Source organism: Mus caroli, chromosome 3 (assembly GCF_900094665.2).
Source record: "Mus caroli chromosome 3, CAROLI_EIJ_v1.1, whole genome shotgun sequence".
Lineage (NCBI taxonomy): Eukaryota > Metazoa > Chordata > Mammalia > Rodentia > Muridae > Mus > Mus caroli.
This window is the reverse complement of record NC_034572.1, coordinates 30,617,894-30,639,397: the sequence shown is the minus strand read 5'-3', so window position 1 is coordinate 30,639,397 and position 21,504 is coordinate 30,617,894. Positions and strand designations below refer to the sequence as shown.

Genomic DNA, 21,504 nt, shown 5'->3' with positions numbered 1-21,504 from the left:
TGACTTTGTGTACATGTGAACCAACTCAGTTAATTTTCGGTTGCTGGCATGGGCATGAGTAGGGAAGGTGGGGTATGAACATTTGTCCTTATACCCACAGAGAAATGTTGCCTTTACCCCTCATCAAGGGACCTTCTCTTCTGTAGAGAGCGTGACAGAAATCCAAAAGCAATCACAATGCAGAGTTGTTGAGCTCAGTCCCAATGGCTCTACAAAATGCCATACACCTAAGGCACCTAAGGAGGCTGCAGGAGGGACGGAGAGGAACTGTAAGAGCCAGAGATTCAGGGAATTTGCTTGAGATTGTGTCTGGTGACAGCAGAAGCTACAACCATTAGCACGATGTGCCCAAACATGAGCTGAACACTGAGGACACCAACAAACATGCCAAACTGCATTGGGGAAGCCTGTGAGGCCTCAACGCTATGCAAAGAACTACAGGCAACTGTTTAAAGCTTGGAGCAGTAAGAACACACCATCTGATTGTCCAGTGCCAACCAGCCCTGAAAACATAGACCTAACATTATATGGACTCAACAGGTTATATTTAGGAATGTATGTGTATATACAAACATATATATACATGGAATAACAACTGAAAGAGAGTGTGGAGGCATATGAGAAGTTGAAGGAGAAATGTAATTAAAATAAAATCTCAAAACAAGTTGGAGAATAAACAAGAGACAAGAGAGAGTGTCAGATTCTCTTCCTCCCAGCTCTCTTTAACTCACAGTTCCTTAGCGAGGGTTGGGGCTCATAGACACCTTAAGCATATTCAAAGCTGATTTTAGGGTGCTATTGCTAAAGTCCATATTGACAAAAGTCATGGCTAACCATGCCAAAAGTCTAGGGTGGGATTCACAACTTGTACAATTTCCTAAAACTATTATCATTACATGACTTTTATGTATAAACGATGTTTTAGTTATATGGTATAAATTTACAGAGTATGGTTGCAGGCAACGAACAGGAAAAAAAACTTTTAAAATTGAGGTTGATTTATTTTCCTTTCTTAAAACACAGACTACAAAATTAATTATAATTTAAAATACAAACATTTTTGAGTCCTGGCATGATATGAAAGCAGATAATTCCATATCTGACTTTACATGTGAAACATTATTTTATATATAAAAATATTTTTAAAATACTGCATAAAATTATCTTCAGATTAAGTGCATAAAGGGTAATGGGAGAACTTCTCCAAGCATCTCAGGCTATTGCTAAAGCTGTGTATAGGTTGCTCTCTATACACATTAAAGCCCTATTGCTGAAGACAACACTTATAGCACTGAATACAAAGAAGTCAAGTTGGTGCCTAACTAGAAACCCCACTCCTAATGACTATTGTTTATGGTACTTGATATTGCCCAGGTACAAACCTAAGACATACAACAGAGATCTGCCTACAAGACACACTGGTGTGATGATGGCATAAATATTATAGGAATAACCAACAACTTTCTAATTGTATTTAGGGCACACTCCATGAAATGGAACCTATTCCTCACACTACTAGAGTAGCCAAGAACTTGAGACTACAGAGATCATGTGCCTAGAGGAAAACCTAATACCATTATTTTGAACATGGATATAAAATGACTCTAAATGACAGACTGCTATACCTATCAATCAGTGACCTTCTCAGCCCCCATCAGAGAGGTAAATAGGAACTAACACAGATAAAAAGTGGACCATGTCTGAAGAGTAAGAGACTGTGGAACACTCAATCCTTAATGAGATGTCGGTCATCATCAAAGCCCTCCCATCGACGCTTGGGGAGCTATGTAGAAGAGGACACAGACTGTAAGAGCTAGAGGTGTTAAATCAAAATACTGATAGTCTACTTTTTCGGAGAAAATATTTTTGGAAAGTACTTTGAGACATCTAGATTATATTGGCCCAATTTAAGCTATAGTATGTCAATTTTAGAAAAAGCTAAGAGTTAAAATATCATTTCTGAAAAAGCCTTACTTCCTCCTACCATTAGACAACACTAGTAGCAAAAATGCATTACAGTAACATAAATGCATTACTATTTTAATATAGGTTCATAAATCCTAACTGCTTGTGTATCACTCCTAGATTTATCCCAATGTATTGTTTTAGTTCAGTAGCCTTATCAAACCATTTTATTGACTCTCAATGATTAGAGCAAGGAATCTTTCGCTTATGTTAACCAGCATCAGTATTCCCAATAGCACTTTTGAAACAGAAATCACAACTGTAATTCCTCAGAATGTTTCCTGTAGATGGGTCCTTATCTAAATGGTTTCCCTCTTACCTCCTTTATCAATTGTCCTTCTATCCCTATTCTAAAACTCAACTTCAAATGTATTAGTTAATTTCATTTTACATCAACCAACATGGTATCTTTACAAACTACAAAGCAGAGAATTTTAATATCATTTAGGTAAAAAGTGCAATGACTCTATCTAGTGGAAGGACTCATCGCTGTATCACTGACACCATGAGTAGATGCTGAGGAGTGATAGCAATATCAATTTAACATTTTAAAGATATTATTTAATTAGATTGCTTATCCAATATTCTACTTCTCTTTTCCTAGACCTTAATATCAACTTATAATCTGGCTGAAATTATTTCCATCAGGGTACTAGCATACACAAAAACTAACTTTGTTGAGGAAAATTGTAAACTGTAGCAAAGTACAAATGTTCATGCCAAAAAAATGTTCTACTCTATAAACTTACTTCCTCTGAACCATGCTTCACTAAAATTACAAAAATTATTATACTAATGTGTTTTATAAATTAGTCTGTACATACATTTGATTTTAGATTGAGTCCTATGTTGACAATAATATATTATAATGATAGCAATCATTCATGAATCCGTCACAAGGTACCTGGATATAATTTGTTGTGTATCAAATAAATTTGCTGCTTTGTTATGAAACTGTTCTCACAATAATGTTAATCTGGAAATTTGTGTTAGTTTTGAGTCAATTTTGGAAGAAATAAGGCAGGAAGTATTACGTACCTGTTTTATGGCAGTTACTGTTATCACAAAGAATAATGGAAGTCCACTGGTAATTGGACTGGTAGGTGTATCAATCATAAGCTAGATTTAAAGGCAGAATGTAGACAATTACATACTCATATTGCATATATTATTTGCAAATCTCACACTGTTATACAAGGCATACAGTTTAATTTACTATTTCACTTTCTTGACAACTTCATAGGCTTGGTTGAGTCTCTATTGTACACTCTCAGAAACTGCTAGACTGAACTCAGTTACTCCACTTTTTTATTGCTGTTTTGCCTTTTGAGATAGGATTTTGCTACACATGCCCACACAAAACTGAACCACTTCCTATCCCCTTGTCTTTGCTGCTCAACCGCTGGGACTTTAGGCATGTACCACCAAATGTGGCTACTTGGCTTTCACAGTTCTTAAGTTCTTCTTCCATGTTATCCATGAGTAGAACTACAATGGGTCTTATCGCATATTCTTTGTACATTCTACAAAACGCTCAAAAGTCTGTCACCAACATTAACCTGGGATTCAAGAAAAACTCAATCCTGAAGAAAGAGACTAAGAATAGAAAAGAGTCAGAGGAAGACAGTGAGGAAAACGGTGTTTCAATTATGCTATAAATCATATAACTGAAGATTCTATAAGTTGCTGAAGAAGTACTTGCAGTAATTACATAGGCTGGAAAGAACATAAATCTTACAATTTATTAATTTACCTTCATTCTGGATAGGTCAATTAAATTTGCTCTATTCAATACAATGCTGATCTTAGCTAGCAATTACACAACTGCATACATGCCATGTGAATATAGTTAGCATAATTTAATTTTCCAGGAAAGCCACTAGATGCTCTATTGATATAAAATTAGAAGTTCTTTTTCCATTCATAAAGAAAAGCATTTTAAAACTAATTGTTTTCTAAAGCTTTAAAATGACTATTTGAGTAATTTTAATTTTTCTTTTGAAATTCTAGCTAGGTTCTACTGAGAGAACAGTTAAACGTTTAAACAAAATTTTAATGTAACACTGAAGAAAAATTCTAAAATTTTATTAGAATAACCATAAGAAAATAATTACTATATTTACAAGTTGATATATATTTGAGTTTCAACTTATATTTGATAAACACACACACACATACACATATATGAAAGCAAAAAAAATTTAGACTAAGAATCTACTTAATAGTTTATGATGACCTCAGATTTAAGCCCAGAAAAGTACTCTTGTAAATACTTAAAAACTAAAATAATATGTTGGATATGGCAGTAAACACCTGTAATTCCAGAGGAGCAGATGCAGACATAAAGTAAGTTCATAACCAGTGTAGGCTACAAAATGAGACAGTAAGATGTACATATAACACACACACACACACACACACACATGAAAAAGAGGAGGAGGAGGAGAAGGAAGAAGAGGAGGAAGAAGAGAAGAGAAGGAAGAGAATGTGGAAGAAAAGAGGAAAAGGAGGACAAAGAGAGGGAGAGAAATGTTAAAAAATTATAAATTTAAATAAAATTTATTGGTCTGGGATTTTACTATGTTGCCTGGCTAGCATCAAACTCCTGGTATAAGCAATCCTCATCTGTCTCAGCCTCTTGAGTTCCTGTGATTACAGACGCTGATACAACAAAATTTAAGCATACACACAATCTTGTACTAAAATGGTTCCATAGGCAGACATGGCCAATGATGCACTACTTATTGATAGCTAAAACATTTATACTCTGAGGCAGGCATCAGAAAAATTATAAGTATTGTTCTCAGCTTAGCTTACACTTATCAGTACTAAGGCACACTAGTAAAGAAACAAAATGCAATTGATCTTAAAATTTATAGCCTATGTTTTAGAAATCTAGATTTGATTTAGGTAATTTATTCATGAATACAATGGGAAACTACAGAAGAAAAACAACCCCATAGTCAATCAACTAGGAATACAATGTAATTTTTACATATTATAAAATATATGTTTAGGCACCAAGTTCATAAATAATTCAAGAAGTGATAAAACTTACCTGAACCAAAAATATAATAAGAAAATAAAAGTTTGCCACTCTTCTGAACTGTTCAAATAAATTTTTTGGAACAAAATTCCATATAGTATACTAGGAAAAAGGAGAAGAGAAAAATCAACAAACACCTATGTAGATTATGATACCAACAATATTTTTCTCTGTGTAATTTTAAAGAAAACAATTATATAAATTGGCAGTAAGGAAAATGGTTTCAAGATATTTGCTATCAAGAGAATGGGAACATGGTTCCACAGTTAAGAGTGTACAGACTACTTTAACAGAGGACTCAAACTCAATCCTCAGCACCATGTCACGTGGCTCAAAACTGCCCTAACTCCAGCTCTAGGACCATCCGAATCCTCCAGCCTCCACAGGCACCCACACTCTCCTGCCTATACTCACACAGACACACACAAATACAATAAATCCTTTTAAGATGTATGTGTAAAAGTGTGTGTGTATGTATGCATGCACATGTGTGCACAGTACCTGTGGAGAACAGGAAATACTAGATAGCATAGAACTGGAGTTACAGACAGCTGAAAGCTGTTATGTGGATGCTGGACACGGAAACCAGGTCTTTTGTATGAGCATTAAATGCTCTTAATCTCTGAGCCATTTCCCCAATCCCATAAAAAGTGGTTTTAAAAGAACAGATTTCCTTTAGCTAACTCTTAAAGCTCATAAAAACAAGAGAAAGCTGAGGACAAAACTTTCACATACAAAGCAGTTCACTAGTGACAAGATATTATTTTCATGTTTCTATAAACATTAACAGATTGAGTAAATCAAAATTCAGCACATATCTTACCTTAGAGAGGAAAGGGACATATTATTCAATGTGACAATACTTTTAAAAATAATTTATTGAGCTTTAAAGTTATCTTAACTATTATATAATAGTGGTTAAGATAACAGAATCAGTAAAACCTCTCTATGGTCATGTATGACTTTATAACTGACCTTTTCAAGGATGTTTAAATTTAATATAAGGTGACTATGGTCATTGAACTAAGATATAATATTATCCAAACTGGGCATAGTGGCACGTACTTTTAGGCAAGTGGTTCTCAACCTGGGAGTCACGACCCCTTTGGGGGTCAAATGACCTTTTCATAAGGGTTGCATACCATTATGATATTTACATTATGATGTCTAACAGTAGTAAAATTACAGTTATGATGTAGCAACAAAATTAATTTTATGGTTGGGGTCACCAGGACATGAGAAACTGCATTAAAAGGTTGCAGCTTGGGAGGGTAGAGTATCACTGCTTTAGGCCCAGCACTCAGAGGCTGGCAGATTTCTATGAGTTGGAGACCAACGTGGTCTACACAGTGAGATCCGGGACAGCCAGGGCTACATAATGAGTCACGGATTCAAAAAATACACTAAGAGGCTTATAAGCAAAGCAAAGAGATTAACAGTTGTAGTTAAAGATAAAATATATAAATGAACATGTAAAACAAAAGCTCCTTGTGGTTTTGTAGAAAATATGTCAGAGAACAATAAAGAAGTTTAAAAAACCCAACATCGTGCTATCCTCACTACAGTGTGAGAGAAGAGCATCGGCAACTATCTATCTATACTCTGGACGTGAACTGAACATCTTTAGCCTTTCACATTTTAAGCACCATAGTGGAAGCATGCAATCCGACAAAGGGTCTATGTATGGGAAAAGAGTTCCCTGCAAGCTATGAGACTCCATCAGTACAGTTACAAGGGTCTGGAAACAACCAAGACACAATAAAGTAGGGAAGCCAGCCATGTAAGGAAACTTACTTATGCTAAAATGGCTTAAGGAGAGTGCTTATTTAAACACCTACATTTCTGAAACTCTGGTCAAAAATGTTAAACTTATATTGCGTAAGAAAGCAGCCATCCCTTGGTCTTGCAAACTTTATATGACCCAGCACAGGGGAACACCAGGGCCAAGAAGTGGGAGTGGGTAGGGGAGCAGGGCGGGGGGGCGGGGGGGAGGGGATATAGGGGACTTTTGGGATAGCATTTCTGTAAATGAAGAAAATATCTAATAAAAAAATTTTAAAAAGAAATAAAAAAAGAAAACAGCCATATAAAGGGATTTATTTAATTACAACATTTTTCAGGGCTCTAAGTCTCCAACACCAGCTGAAATGCTTTATGTTGACCTGTTTTATGTGAAGTCCTACAGATAAAAATCTTAAATATTAGAGGTCCACAGGGTTTAGACGATCTTATCTGAAAGCCTCCTCCTTGAAGATTTGGTCCCATAGTACCAGAAGGTGGCAAGCAAACTGCCAACAGAGGGAAGCAACCAGCAGTGCCACTCAGCTGTGACACATATTAGCTACAACATCCATCAGCATGCTAAGATATTCCTAAAGGCTCTTTATCAGTGGTAAATCTCTATCTCTGTCAATGGCATTCCTATCTTGGCAGTAACTAACATCTCTCTAATTGGATGTAAGGCCCACTCAACAGATGGGAAATCATGTCTGGTACTGGACACGGAGCCAGCTACCCAAGGCTAAAGAGGTCATATAGTATATATATAGTACAGCCAATACCATCATTTTCCATAACTCCTAACTGTATCCTAAATTCTTTTCTTTGTGTATCCACAAACGCGTGTAGCTCTTACACATCATCAAGGAAGCTTCTCTCTGCAATAAACAAAGATGGCTGCAGAAAGCCACAGCTGGTCAAAATGCAGAAGTGATTGTGGGATTCCCAGTCCCAATGAATATATCTGTAACACATTTCCTACACCTAAGAAATACCAAAGAAAAGAGAGTTAGAGAGGATATAAGAGCCAAAGAACCAGAAAAATCAGCTGTGAGATTGTGACAGGGAAGCATTACCAGTGACACCGCAACAGCACCTAACCAAGACCAAAACAGGAAAAAACAGTAAGCATGCTAATGTGAAGGGAACCCAGTGTGCCTGACACCTAGACAGAGGCCGTAACTAAGCAAAGCTAACAGCAGTAGAACTAGGCTTCCCCAGGAGTCAGCCCTGAAACCATAAACATACACGTGACATTAAATGGACTTAGCAGGCTGCACTTACATATGTAAAAATAACAAAGAAAAAGAGGCTACAGATTTGAGAGGGAATGAAGGTTGTGAGTGGGACATTAGAGGACTTGAAGAGAGAAACGGAAAGAGAGAAATGATAAAACTGTATCTTAAATATAAAAATTAGACTTTAAAATTGTTTTTAAATCTGTACAGCATCCACAATATATATGAGAACTGGAACAGGCCGCTTAGCATCATCAATGGATCAGCTATATACAAAAATAATGTGGCAGAAGAAAGAAAAGAGAGCAGGGCAAAGGGACAAGCTAAGTGACATCTTAGGAAAGATGAGAGCAGTGTCCCAGGGAAAGCATTAGTGTGTCTGGAAGGCAGGGCGAGTGAGAGCAGACGAAGGTTTCTTGCGGTACCTTCCCTCCCTATTTGCCAGTGCCAGGTCTAAGAAAGGACCTTACCCTCAGCCTCTCTGACTCACATCATCAATAAAAGTACTATTTCATAAAGGAGGCACCAGTCACACAGAGCTATGGCGTCAAACGTTCAGTTCTTCAGTTGCACTAGCCATACTTCTAAGGCCTCAACAGTCCCTTCCTGAACACTGCCACTCACTCACTTCTATCATGAAAGAGAAGTAAACTAGACAGCGCTGCTTTATCCTCTGCTTTGACAAGCACGGCTTCTTCAAGTGCCAAAGGGAAAAATAAATAAGAAGGAAGTAGTACCTTACACTAAAATATTTATAGGAGACTCTAGATAATGGGACAAGGAGGCTTTAAAATCACAAAGAACAGAGTTCAAACCAAGTCAGTTACAATTTTGAGAAAATTATTCAATTTCCAAGCACTAAAATCAAAGAACTGTGATAATATAAATATAGCATTTCATAAACAAGATTGAATAGTTACTTTACATAGGTTGTTGTTACTTAACATATTAAATGCCATAAAGTGAGAAGAAACAGACTCAGAAGACAGCTATCACAGTACAGTCACAGCTGAAGACAACTGCTAACTGGTAGTAATTAACAGTCTCTTTTTCTTTCCTACATCATGTTGGGTGAGATATATCTATCAATCTTCAGTTTCTTGACTTTTAAAAAGTATACATATATACTTGCACACATTCAGTAAATCATTTTTAAAATGTTAGAAATGTATCATTTGTTTATTTGGGACAAAGTATTATATCATATATCCCAGGCTGGCCTCAATCTTGCTATATAGCTAAAGATGACCTTGATTTTAAGAGTGCTGAGATTATAAGCATGCATCATAATGTTCAATTTATATGATACTGGAGACTGAACGAAGGGCTTTGTACATGATAGGTAATACTATCAAATCAACTACAAATATATCCCCAGCTCTCTCTCATATACAGTTTAATAAAAAAATTGTTTACTCTTACCTTAGATGAAATGATCCGGTTATCTATAAATTTCTGAGGTGTGTAAAGGCCATTCTGAGGAAATCTGTTGGCTATGTAAATAGTTCTGGTGTCACTTTGATGTGGTGGGTCAAAACCCTAAGACCAAACAACAGAAAAAGAATACTAATCAGCAGGCCAGCTGTTATAATATTTTACTACTGATTTTATATAACGGATCAAATTATATATAGTATTGGTCTTAAACTGCACATAGACTGAATCCATTCTATTATTAAGACAGGTAAGCCACCAATGCTTTTCTTCACAGGTGAACAGGTATAATACCTTTAGAAACAAATCAACTAAAACCATACCTTCAATAATGAAAAATAGTTCACACTGTAAAATATGCTATAAAGGAAAAATCAGATATGAGAACTTTGGAAGCATTCTTGACTGCATTCCTTGCTTTTCTTCACAGGTGGACAGGTATAATACCTTTAGAAACAAATCAACTAAAACCATACTAATAATGAAAAATAGTTCACTCTCGAAAATATGCTATAAAGGAAAAATCAGATATGAGAACTTTGGAAGTATTCTTGACTGCATTCCTTGCTTTTTACTCCCATGAGAGCCTTGCTTTCTCCTGTGATTATTAATGAGAGAAACAGAAATATTTCTAACTAATTTGTGGCTACCATGCCTATTTTATGTTTATTTTTAACCTCTATTATAGCAAAATCAATTTAGTTTCAAAGAGTTTTGCTCTCAAAAGACTAAGGTTCATTTCACAGATCTTTTCTTTGTAGTGGTAAGCAGGTAAGACTTCCTGAACTGTAGACAGACATGCGATTCTAATCCTCCTGGCAGAACACACACTCTGCCTGCCTTTAAATCCAGAAGACCATCTGTGCTGATTCGTGCTCTGTTCACTCAGCACAGCTAGAGATAGATAATCTGGGAAAGGGAACTCAACTAGGAAAAATGCCTCCATCAGACTGACTGGGTCCTTTTCTTGATTGATACACTCAGGGTGACAGAGGCATAGAGCGCAAGTCACAAGGAGTAAGCCAATGAAGTACTGTTCCTCCATGTCTCTGACTCAGTCTCCAGTTTCCTGTCATGACATCCCTTCATGGATAATGGACTATATACTAAGATGAAATAAACCCTTTCCTCTCCAAGTTGCTTTTGGTCATAGTATTTACCACAGCAATAGAAAGCGAATCAGACAACATCTCTCTAGGTCCAGTAGTTAATCTGAGCATAGTGTCTTACAGTTACTTTTCAATAATTACAATAAGACAGCTTGACCAAGGAAGACAACTTTCAAACAAGTGTTGAATTTGAAGCTTACAGTTCTAGAGACTTAGAGTGCATGATGGCAGAGCAGAGTGTGGTGACAGGAAACGCTGAGAGCTTATGTCTTGTTCCGCAAGTTGGGCATAGAGAAGGTACCAACTTGGAACAAAAATGAGCTTCTGAAGCCTCAAAGCCAGCCCCAATGCCACCCCTCCTCTTTTAGGGCCACATCTAATCTTTCCCAAACAGTTCCTCCAACCAGGAAACGACAAGTAACTAGTGTATCGACTCTCTTTAAACTTGCATCAAAGAACCTAAAGTTGGGTGTGCAGGGAGGGGAAGAGGATCTAGAATGGTGGTTCTCAACCTGTAGGTCACAAACCCTTTGCGGGTGGAGAGAGGTCTAGCAACCTTTTCACAGGGTGGTCTAAGACCACTGGAAAACATCTAGTATTTGTAATATGATCATAGCAGTAGCAAAATGAGTTATGAGGAAGCAACAAAAATCATCTTATGGTTGGGACACGACATCAAGAAGATTGAGAGCCTCTGATCTAGATGGACTTTGGGAAGGGGACGAATGTGATCAAAATATATTTAAAAATTGTTTTAAGCTTCTCTTCCTCTTCCCTGTGTGTGCACTGTTTCTTTCTCTCTCTCTCCCCTCTCTCTTCTCGCTCTTCCCATGGCAACTTATTCCTTAGGGCCACTGAACTCTCCCACCTAAGAGCAGCTTCCCAATAAACCTGCATTCAATATCATTTTTTAAAAAATGCTTGAAACAATAAAAATATAATAAAAAATCAAAAGAGAGATTGACCCTCAAAATGGGATATCTTTCCTTATATGGGTCAGAAGCCCATTTTTTTGCTATTTAAAGTTCAACCTAAAAAGACAAGATTATGAGCTCTCCAGTCTCTCACTATCAGAGAATCAATCACGGCCACTACTGGACCTTTCTGAAGACACCGTTTAAAAGCCACCAGTGGAGTGCCAAGGGAAGCAAGACTGGAAGGTACATAGGTCAAGAAATAAAGTCTTTGGTGGTGTGCTGAGCAGCAAGACTACCTTCCACCCACCATAAATATTATAAAGACTCCTCAAAGTCAAGCCTCAGGGCATCAATAGGGAAGTAATGTGTGCGGAGAAAATGTCTTCACTACTGTGCTAAGCACTGTGACAAATTTTTTAAATTATTTGACCATTCTGAAATAACAAATCACTTACAAAGGTTATGTGTTAAACCTTCCTATAATTTTTCTTGCAATCTTCATTTTATAAATACAATGAGCACAAACTATATGCCAGGAAACACACTTAGAACTACTAAAATACCAAAATAAGAAGGCATTATTCTTATTCTAAATAAAATTTTATTTTTAAAAAGTGAAGCCTTAATGATAGACGATGTAGCTTAGTGGTAGACACTTATCTAGCAAGGCCCTGGATTCCCTCACCAGCATAAAAAGACAGGAAGACGGCATAGAAAGGAAAGAAAGAAGTTCCTGACTCTCCTCAAAGCAAACAACAAAAACAAACAGAACAAGCACAGCAACAACAGGCACTGAAAGCCAAGCCAAGCTGGAGGATCATTCTAAGTTCAAGGCAGGCCATCCCTGGCTACACAAGCAGACACAACCTCAGAAACCAAAAGCAGAGGAAGAATAGGAGAAAATGTGCACGCTGCCCACCATCTGGGCCTGACACTGCAGCCCCATTTGACGGCAGTCCCAGGAGACACAAACCAGTCCGAGTCCTGAGCCAGCCAGGGAACATTACAAAAGAACACACTGCATCTAATCCGTATATAAACCATCCAGATCATTTAAACTAAGTCCAGCTGACTAGATATATACTTTTCCATCATAAAAAAGTAAAACAAATCTCAAATTGAGAAAAAAATGTTACTGAAATAGCATTATGTTGTTAGGTATATGTCTTTTCTTAGAGAATATTATCAAGCATATTCTTCTGAATAAAGCTTTAAAAGTAAAGTCTAGTTTCATTTCAGATATAATAAATATTCTATTAAAATAAGCAAGAAGGATAGATGTCTTTTGTCACCTTAGATTTCTATTTTATTATCACAAGTATCTTAAAAAAAAAAAAAAAAAAAAAAAAAGCTGGGCAGTGGTGGCGCACGCCTTTGATCCCAGCACTCGGGAGGCAGAGGCAGGCGGATTTCTGAGNCAGAGGCAGGCGGATTTCTGAGTTCGAGGCCAGCCTGGTCTACAGAGTGAGTTCCAGGACAGCCAGGGCTACACAGAGAAACCCTGTCTCAAAACAGAAAAAAAACAAAACAAAACAAAACAAAATAATTTTGGGGTTCCCAAAGAGTAATGAAAATAAAAACTTGCAAATAATTTGCTGTGTTGTTTAAGATCAACTTGCAGGCACTGATTTATAATATGTATTTATCAGAAGGTATACATCCAGGAACAACCAAGACCTAGCTGTTAAAGTGTGTCAAGCTACTCTGAGCACAGCCCTGAGTAACTAAGTACAGGATCCTGATGATGCTCCTCCTCCTTCTTCTCTACAAACTGGTACCACTGACTTCAGTCTCCTGCTGCCTTGCACATTCCTTCTTAGTCCACTCTGGTCCAGCCTCATTCCCAGGCAGGTTTAGGATGACAAAATAGGGAAGGTGTGAAGGGTGACAGAGAAAGGAACTAGTCCTTCACCCAACTATTAACCCTGCCCACACTTAGTTTCCTGGGGGAAAAAATTCCTTATTTCCTTTTAAGAATTTCCTTTATGCATGTAATGTGTTTGATCAAATCTACCTATTCTTTGCCTCTCCAGTTTTTCACCTATTCCCTCTATTCTTTTCCTCCCAACTTTCTGTGCTCTTTTTAAAAGACCTTAAAATTCTTATGTGCATGTGTACCTGCTTGTCTGGATGTACATCATGTTTGTGTAAGAGCCTACGAACACAAGAAGAAGGCATTAGATCCATGGAAATGGAGTTACAGCAGTTTTGAACCACCCAATGTAGATGCTGGGAACTGAAGCCAGGTCCTCTGTCAAAGTACACTTAAAGGCTGAACCATCTTTCCAGCCTTGCTGTTATTGTAAAACTCACGGAGACCACTTAATGCTGAAGGATGTACATGTGCATAGAACCATACAGTGAAGCATGGGGAGCCTCTCAGGGCCTGGATCCCTAAAGAAACCTAACCCTTCCTTGCTCCCTCAGGAGCCACCAACTGCTAATAGCTCCTCAGCTATGGATGGAACTTCATAAGCCCCACCTTGACTCATGCCGGAAATGTCCCTGGCTTGATCTTGTTCTGTTTTTCCGTATACAGTGACAACTGTTCCATGTTCATATCACAATGATGCTGTGAAGTCCAGAGAATACTGTTCTGCTGCAGACATCTACTACCTTTGGCTTTTATAATCTTTCTACCCCCCTTTCTGTAATGAGCCTTCAGAGGAAAAGGAGTCACACAGGTCTCCCATTTAGAGTTGATCACTATACACAGTCTTTTATTCTCTGCACAATGACCAGTTGTTTCTCTGGACCCTACTGACAAACTACTAAAAAATAACCACAATTTGTGCCACCACACCAGTGGAGCGTGCTCGACCTTCTAGTGCCCATACCTTTAAACAAAACTGATTCTCCCATCAGAAGACATCAACTGTTCCTAGCTCCCCAGCAGAAGGGGCCCACGAGCCCCCTCTCGACTCCCCCACCCCTGTTCTATCCTGTTATGGTGATGGCTTGACCTTGTGCCTGTCTTGTACAGTCAATAACAGCTGCTGTGGGTTAATGAATGTTGTGGTCCTGGCATAGCCACTACATTCTGGGAGACACTGTTTCCTTCCAGTCCTCCTAGACTTCCAGTAGATGGTGAGGATGTCCCAAATGGGGCTGGGATGAGTGGCCACCTTAATCTAGCTGTATGGATGGGATTTGGGGAGGTACACGCTGTTCCTTTTGGTGCATGCAGAAGTGTGTGTGTGTGTGTGTGTGTGTGTGTGTGTGTGTAGGAGGGTGAAGTCACTACAATAAATTGATGTTTTAAAATAAAACCTAGAAGTAATGAAAGCAGCAAAATGACAAGAGCACTAAATATACAGCAGACAGAAAAAGAGACTCAATGCTATGTTTGCCAGTTAACTCTAGAATGGGAGAATTAAGGGCCAAGAAGCAGCATTTAAAGAAAAGGAGGTTGAAAATGTTCGTAACTATAGTAATACCAATCTTCAGATTGAAAGAAAAATGAAGAGGAAGAAAAACAGTACAAAAAATGCTACAATCACACTAAAACCACAAAGCATCAAAGATGAAACTACAACTAATTTGAAAAGAAATATCAAGAAAATGATATTAAAAGCATACTTTACACCAATTAAAAAAATGCCAAAAAGCAACAGAATGTACTGTATCCTCAATAAATTAGTATCTGACTAAATTAAAATACAATTAGTAATTATAAAATAATATTTTAAGGCATAAAAACTAAGAGTTTATGATCTATCAATACTTTCTTAGAAACCAACCAACCAACCAATGGAATGGGCTGGAGAGATGGCTTATTCCTTAAAGAGCATTAACTAGCCTTTCGGTTTCTGTCTGCACCCGGAGCTGATCCTGTGCCACAGTGCTCCATACCCAAATACCTCTGGGAGAGAGCTGGTCTCCCAGGAGTGCTGGCACACCTGTGAATACCTGTAAGACCACCACTTCTGCTCAAATTCCTAGCCCAAGAGGGACCAGCCCATAGTTATCAGGACACAGGAACCAAGGAACAGCCAGGGACAGGATCCAAACTTATGGGACACAATGAAAGCAGTGCTAAGAGGAAAACTCATAGCTCTGAGTGCCTCCAAAAGGAAACTGGAGAGAGCACACCTGAAAGCTCTAGAACCAAAAGAAGCAAATTCACCCAAGAGGAGTAGAAGGCAGGAAATAATCAAACTCATTGCTGAAATCAACCAAGTAGAAACAAAAAGAACTATACAAAGAGTCAACCAAACTAGGAGCTGGTTCTTTGAGAAAAATCAACAGATAGATAAAGCCTTAGCCAGACTAACCAGAGAGCACAGAGACAGTATCCATATTAACAAAATCAAAAATGAAAAGGGAGATATAACAACAGGAACTGAAGAAATCCAAAAAAATCATCAAATCCTATTACAAAAACCTATACTCAACAAAACTGGAAAATCTGGATGAAATGGACAATTTTCTAGACAGATAACAGATACAAAAGTTAAATAAGGATCAGATAAACCATCTAAACAGTACTATAACAGCTAAAGAAATAGAAGCAGTCATCAATAGCCTCCCAACCAAAATAAGCCCAGGACCAGATGGGTTTAGTGTAGAGTTCTATCAGACCTTCAAAGAAAACCTAATACCAATACTCTTCAAACTATTCCACAAAATAGAAAATGAAAGAACACTACCCAATTCGTTCTATGAAGCCACAATTACTCTGATACCTAAACCACACAAAGACCCAACAAAGAAAGAGAGCTTCAGACCAATTTCCCTTATGAATATCGATGCAAAAATACTCAATAAAATTCTCAAAAACCGAATCCAAGAACACATCAAAATGATCATCCATTATGATCAAGAGGGCTTCATCTCAAGGATGCAGGGATGGTTCAATATACAGAAATCCATCAACATAATCCACTACATAAATAAACTCAAAATAAAAATAAAAACCACATGATCATCTCATTAGATGCTGAAAAAGCATTTGACAAAATCCAACACCCATTTATGATAAAAGTCTTGGAAAGATCAAGAATTCAAGGCCCATACCTAAACATAGTAAAAACAATATAAAGCAAACCAATAGCCAACATCAAACTAAATGAAGAGAAACTTGAAGCAATCCAACTAAAATCAGGGACTAGACAAGGCTGCCCACTCTCTCCCTACCTATTCAATATAGTACTGAAAGTCCTAGCCAGAACAATTAGAGAACAAAAGGAGACCAAAAGGATACAAATTAGAAAGGAAGAAGTCAAAAATATCACTATTTACAGATAGGATAGTATACTTAAGTGACCCCAAAAATTCCATCAAAGAACTCCTAAGCCTGATAAACAACTTCAGCAAAGTGGCTGGATATAAAATTAACTCAAACAAATCAATGGCCTTTCTCTACACAAAGAATAAACAGGCTGAGAAAGAATTAGGGAACTGACACCCTTCACAATAGTCTCAACTAATAAAATACCTTGGTGTGACTCTAACCTAAGATCTATAGGACAAAAACTTCAAGTCTCTGAAGAAAGAAATCGAAGAAGATCTCAGAAGATGGAAAGATCTCCCATGCTCATGGATTGGCAGGATTAATATAGTAAAAATGGCCATTTTGCTGAAAGCAATCTACAGATTCAATGCAATCCCCATCAAAATTCCAACTCAATCCTTCACAGAATTAGAAAGAGCAATTCCAAATTCATCAGGAATAACAAAAACCCTAAAACAGCGAAAACTATTCTCAACAATAAAAGAACTTCTGGGGGAATTCCCAGCACCCAAATGGCAGCTCACAACTGTCTATAACTACAGTTCCAGATAATCTGACACTCCCATACAAATATATATGCAGGCAAAACACCAATGCACATGAAATAATAAATAAATCATTCTTTAAAACCCTTTGGAATAATGAAAGTAATTTCCTATAGAAGATGCGGATAAATTACTGGGGCAGGCAAGCAGTTCAGTGGAAACACACTTCAGTTAGAGCCCGAACTTAACCCCAGCATCGTCCCCACAAATAGTCATCTTATAAGGCAAGATGAGTATTCAAAACATAAACAAGCCAACAATACAAAAAATAAACTTTGGGATCTAAAAGAAAACAAAGAACTACAAACAACCACATTCTAAGAGAAAGAATTTGTAAATCACATTATCTAGTAAGGGTCCTGAATGCTGACGATATATAAAGAATTCTTGTCAATTAGAAAGGGCAAGAGGATTAGACTAACTGTTTCTCCAAAAAAAAAAAAAAAAGAAAAGAAAAAAGAAAAGGAAAGGAAAAAGAAAAGAAAGAAAAAGGAAAAAAAAAAAGAAAAAAGAAACCGATGGGCAGTGGTGGTGCATGCCTTTAATCTGAGCACTTGGGAGGCAAAGGCAGGTGGATTTCTGAGTTCAAGGCCAGCCTGGTCTACAGAGCGAGTTCCAGGACAGCCAGGGCTATACAGAGAAACCAGGTCTTGAAAAACCAACCAACCAACCAAACAAACAAACAAACAACCCAACAGATACAAAAAGATGTCTGACAGCCTTTGCCATTATGGAAATGTATATCAAAATCACATTTCAATCCACTGGGATAACTACAATTTAAAAAAACAAACAAAAAAGGGGGGGTTGAAAAACTATATAAAGGCAGGGGACTGTAAACTCTAACTGGGAAATGGTGTAGAAGTGTGGAAACAGGTTCATAATAAAATCCAGGCTACCGTTAAGTTTACTGTTTAGGTTTACGTCCAATGACAATATAATCCCACAGAAAACCTCTATGTTACTGTTGACTTAGAACACAAGTGTACTCAAATAACTACAGACATAGCTAGAAAAAGATAAACATACAGTCTACACATTCATCTTTTTAAAAGTATTTTTAAATTAATTTTCTTTTTATTGTGTGTGTTCCCATGGAGGAGAGTGTCAGCATGTCATGGTATGTAAGTGGAGGTCAGAGGACAACTTTTAAGAACTGGTTCTCAGAAGGGGAAACAAAGTAGATAGCAGCAGTCTATGGAAGGAGGGATCTGGGTGGTAGAGAAGATGGGGAATGGGGTGGAGCGGCATGGGGGGGTGTAAGGATCAGATGTAGGGAGGGCAGGGGAGAGAGAAAGGAAATCAGAGGTAAGGGATAATCCTTAGGAAGTGCCAGAGACCTGGGATAGGATAGGCTGACGCCCCAGGGGGCCTATGGAGGTGACTCTATCTGAGAGTTCTAATAGAGGGCCAAATGGATCCTGAAGTGGCCACTTCCTGTTTCCAGGAAGGACTCCCCAGGGAAGGAACAAGGACAGCAAATTATCCACAAAAAGCCTTGGACCCAAATGTGTCCTGCCTACAAGATGTGTAGGGGCAAAGACAGAGCAGAGACTGAGGGAATGGCCAACCAATGACTGGCCCAAATTGACACCCATCTCATGAGCAAAAACCAATCCCTGACACTATTGGTGATACTCCATTAGGCTTGCAGACAGGAGCCTAGCATAACTGTCCTCTGAGAGGTTCCACTCAGCAGCCAATGGAAAGAGATGCTGAGACTCACACCCAACATTAGATGGAGCTCGGGGAGTCTTATGGAAGAGTTGGGGGAAGGATTAAGAAATCCAAAGAGGACAGGGCTTCCCTAGGGAGACCAACAGAATCAATTAACCTGAACCCTTGGGGGCTCTCAGAGACTGAACCACCAACCAAAGAGCAAGCACAGGCTGGACCTAGGTCCCCTACACATATGTAGCAGATGTGCAGCTTGGTCTTTATGGGGATTCCCCAACAATTGGAGCTGGGGCTATCAGGGAGTCTGCTGCCTGCCTGTGGACCCCGTCCCCCTAAATGGACAACTTTGTCTGGCCTTAGTAGGAGAGGATGCACCTAGTCCTGCAGCAACTTGATGTGTGGGGATGGAGAGGGAGTGGGGAGGTAACACCCAGAGGAGAGCTCCCCCTTTTCAAAGGAGAAGGGGAGGGTGGAATGGCGGGAGGATCCGTGTGAGGGGGTTACTTGGAGGAGAGCGGGGGCTGATATAAAGTAAATAAATAAATAAATTTAATTAAAAGTAAATAAAGTTACATTATTAAAAACAAACAAAAAATAAAACCGGTTCTCTCCTATCATGAAGGTCCCAGGGACACAACTCAGGCTGTCAGGTTTGGCAGCAGAAGCCCTACCTGCTGAGCCATCTTGCAGGCCCAGCTGTTACGTCTTTGAAAAAAAGAATATAAATATAAGAAACTCAGAACTGGGAAGATAGTTCAATGGATAAAAGTGCTAGCCACCCAAACCTAACTACCCAAGTTTCATCCTGGGAACCCACATAAAAAAGGCAAATGCAGTGGTCCACACCTGTAATACCAGTGTAGCTAAAGCTAGTCTAGAACAGGACATGCAGCCAAAGAAGCAAAAGTGAGAAGCCACTCCCGAACACTACCCTCTGTCATCCACACACAGGCTCCCCTTTCTCTCTCCTGCTCCCTCCCTCCCTCTCTCTCTCTCTCTCTCTCTCTCTCTCTCTCACACACACACACACACACACACACACACACACACACANCACACACACACACACACACACACACACACACACACACAATTAATTAAATAACCAAATAAATTTCAATGCAAAGCCGATCAAAATCCGTGATTTTCCCCCCAGATAATTAAAAAACAAAAAACCAACAACAAAAAAAGCCCTGTTTCTGTGTGCTTCTATGTCATAAATGGAAGAGCAAAGGTCCAATGCAATTCTGAGAAAGAGAAACCAATACATGTGGGAGACTCCGCCTCACAAATGACTCATCATGCAAAAACTATGATTAAAATGGCTCACTACGGGTATGCCAATAGGTGAGTGAAACAGACAAAAGAGAACATAGAGGGAAGTCGAAAATGCCATTCATCACGGGGAAGGCAAACACATATATCAGACATCAAAAATGGCTCATGCAACACACTGAGCGATGAAACAAATAACTTTCCAATAGCAAAACACAAATTCCCATATTCTATATATAAAAATCAATTCTAATTATATTAAATTTGGATACTGAAAAGTTACATATTAAGACAATTGAAGAAAACAATACTAAAGCAACCCTCTGATTCTAATAGAGGAAAGAAATTGTTAGGTAACAGAATGCAGAAATAAATTTTCTACAAAGACACTTAAAGGGGAATGTGTAAGAAAACTATGAACAAAATTACATAGAGGGCAAAGAGTGGAAGAAGATATTTATTTATAGTACATATAACAAAGAAATGGCATCCACACTACAAAAGGAACAAAAAAAAAAGAGAAACTACTTCTAATGTTGATCATTTTTAAAGATTTTTATTATTTTGATTTTGAAGGGGTGGGATTATATACACAAGAGTGCATGTGCCTGCAGAGGAGAGGAGTTCAATTCCCCCTGAAGCTGGAGTTACAAGTGGTTGTGAGCCACCCAATATGTGTGCGGACAACCAAACTGATCCTCTGCAAGAGCAGTAAGTGATCTGAACGGTTATTTCTTCAGACCCCGAACGTTAATCTTAATTGTCAATCTGATAGGACTTAGAATCACAATGGAAGTAAACCTCTGGACATGCCTATGGTGGACTGTCTGGATTAGGGTAATTGATGTAAGAAGACCCACCCTTAATATGGGCCAGCGCCAGGCTTAGACTGAGGTCCTAGATAGACTGAGTAAAACAGAAAGCTGGTCACTAGTATGCATTGTACTGTTTCCTAAATGCACACATGACTAGCTGCCTCACGCTCCTGTCACTATGGTTTCTCTGCCATGATATGTATAAACTACCTTTGAACAGTAAGTTACAATAAACTGTTTCTTATGTTGCTTTGGTTAAGGATTTTATCACAGCAACAAGCAACTAATAAATTACTCAATAGAAAAACGGGAACTTTATCCATGAATAAAACAGAGGTACTAGCATGGCTCATTAACAATTAAGAGAATGCAAATGAGATTTTTTTTCATTGCTATAAAGCTGGTAAAGTTCTTTTTTAAACATTTGTTCAGCGTGTGTGTGTACATATATGCTGTGCTGTATGTGTGTGT

At 38.2% G+C, this 21,504-nt stretch overlaps 1 protein-coding gene across 3 annotated transcripts in view; it reads right to left on the bottom strand.

Moving 5' to 3' along the window:
• Atp11b (ATPase phospholipid transporting 11B (putative)) overlaps positions 1-21,504 on the bottom strand; it is a 103,046-nt gene that overhangs the window by 70,917 nt on the left and 10,625 nt on the right. For all 3 annotated transcript variants that reach the window (XR_003836176.1, XR_003836177.1, XM_021157859.2), the window contains exons 2-4: positions 9,451-9,567; positions 5,024-5,113; positions 3,004-3,084 (exon numbers count right to left, since the gene is read on the bottom strand). Coding sequence is in view for 1 of the 3 variants with exons in the window: in XM_021157859.2 (XP_021013518.1) it covers positions 3,004-3,084; positions 5,024-5,113; positions 9,451-9,567 (288 nt within the window). In the remaining 2 variants the exon portion in view is untranslated. The remainder of the gene's footprint in view (positions 1-3,003; positions 3,085-5,023; positions 5,114-9,450; positions 9,568-21,504) is intronic.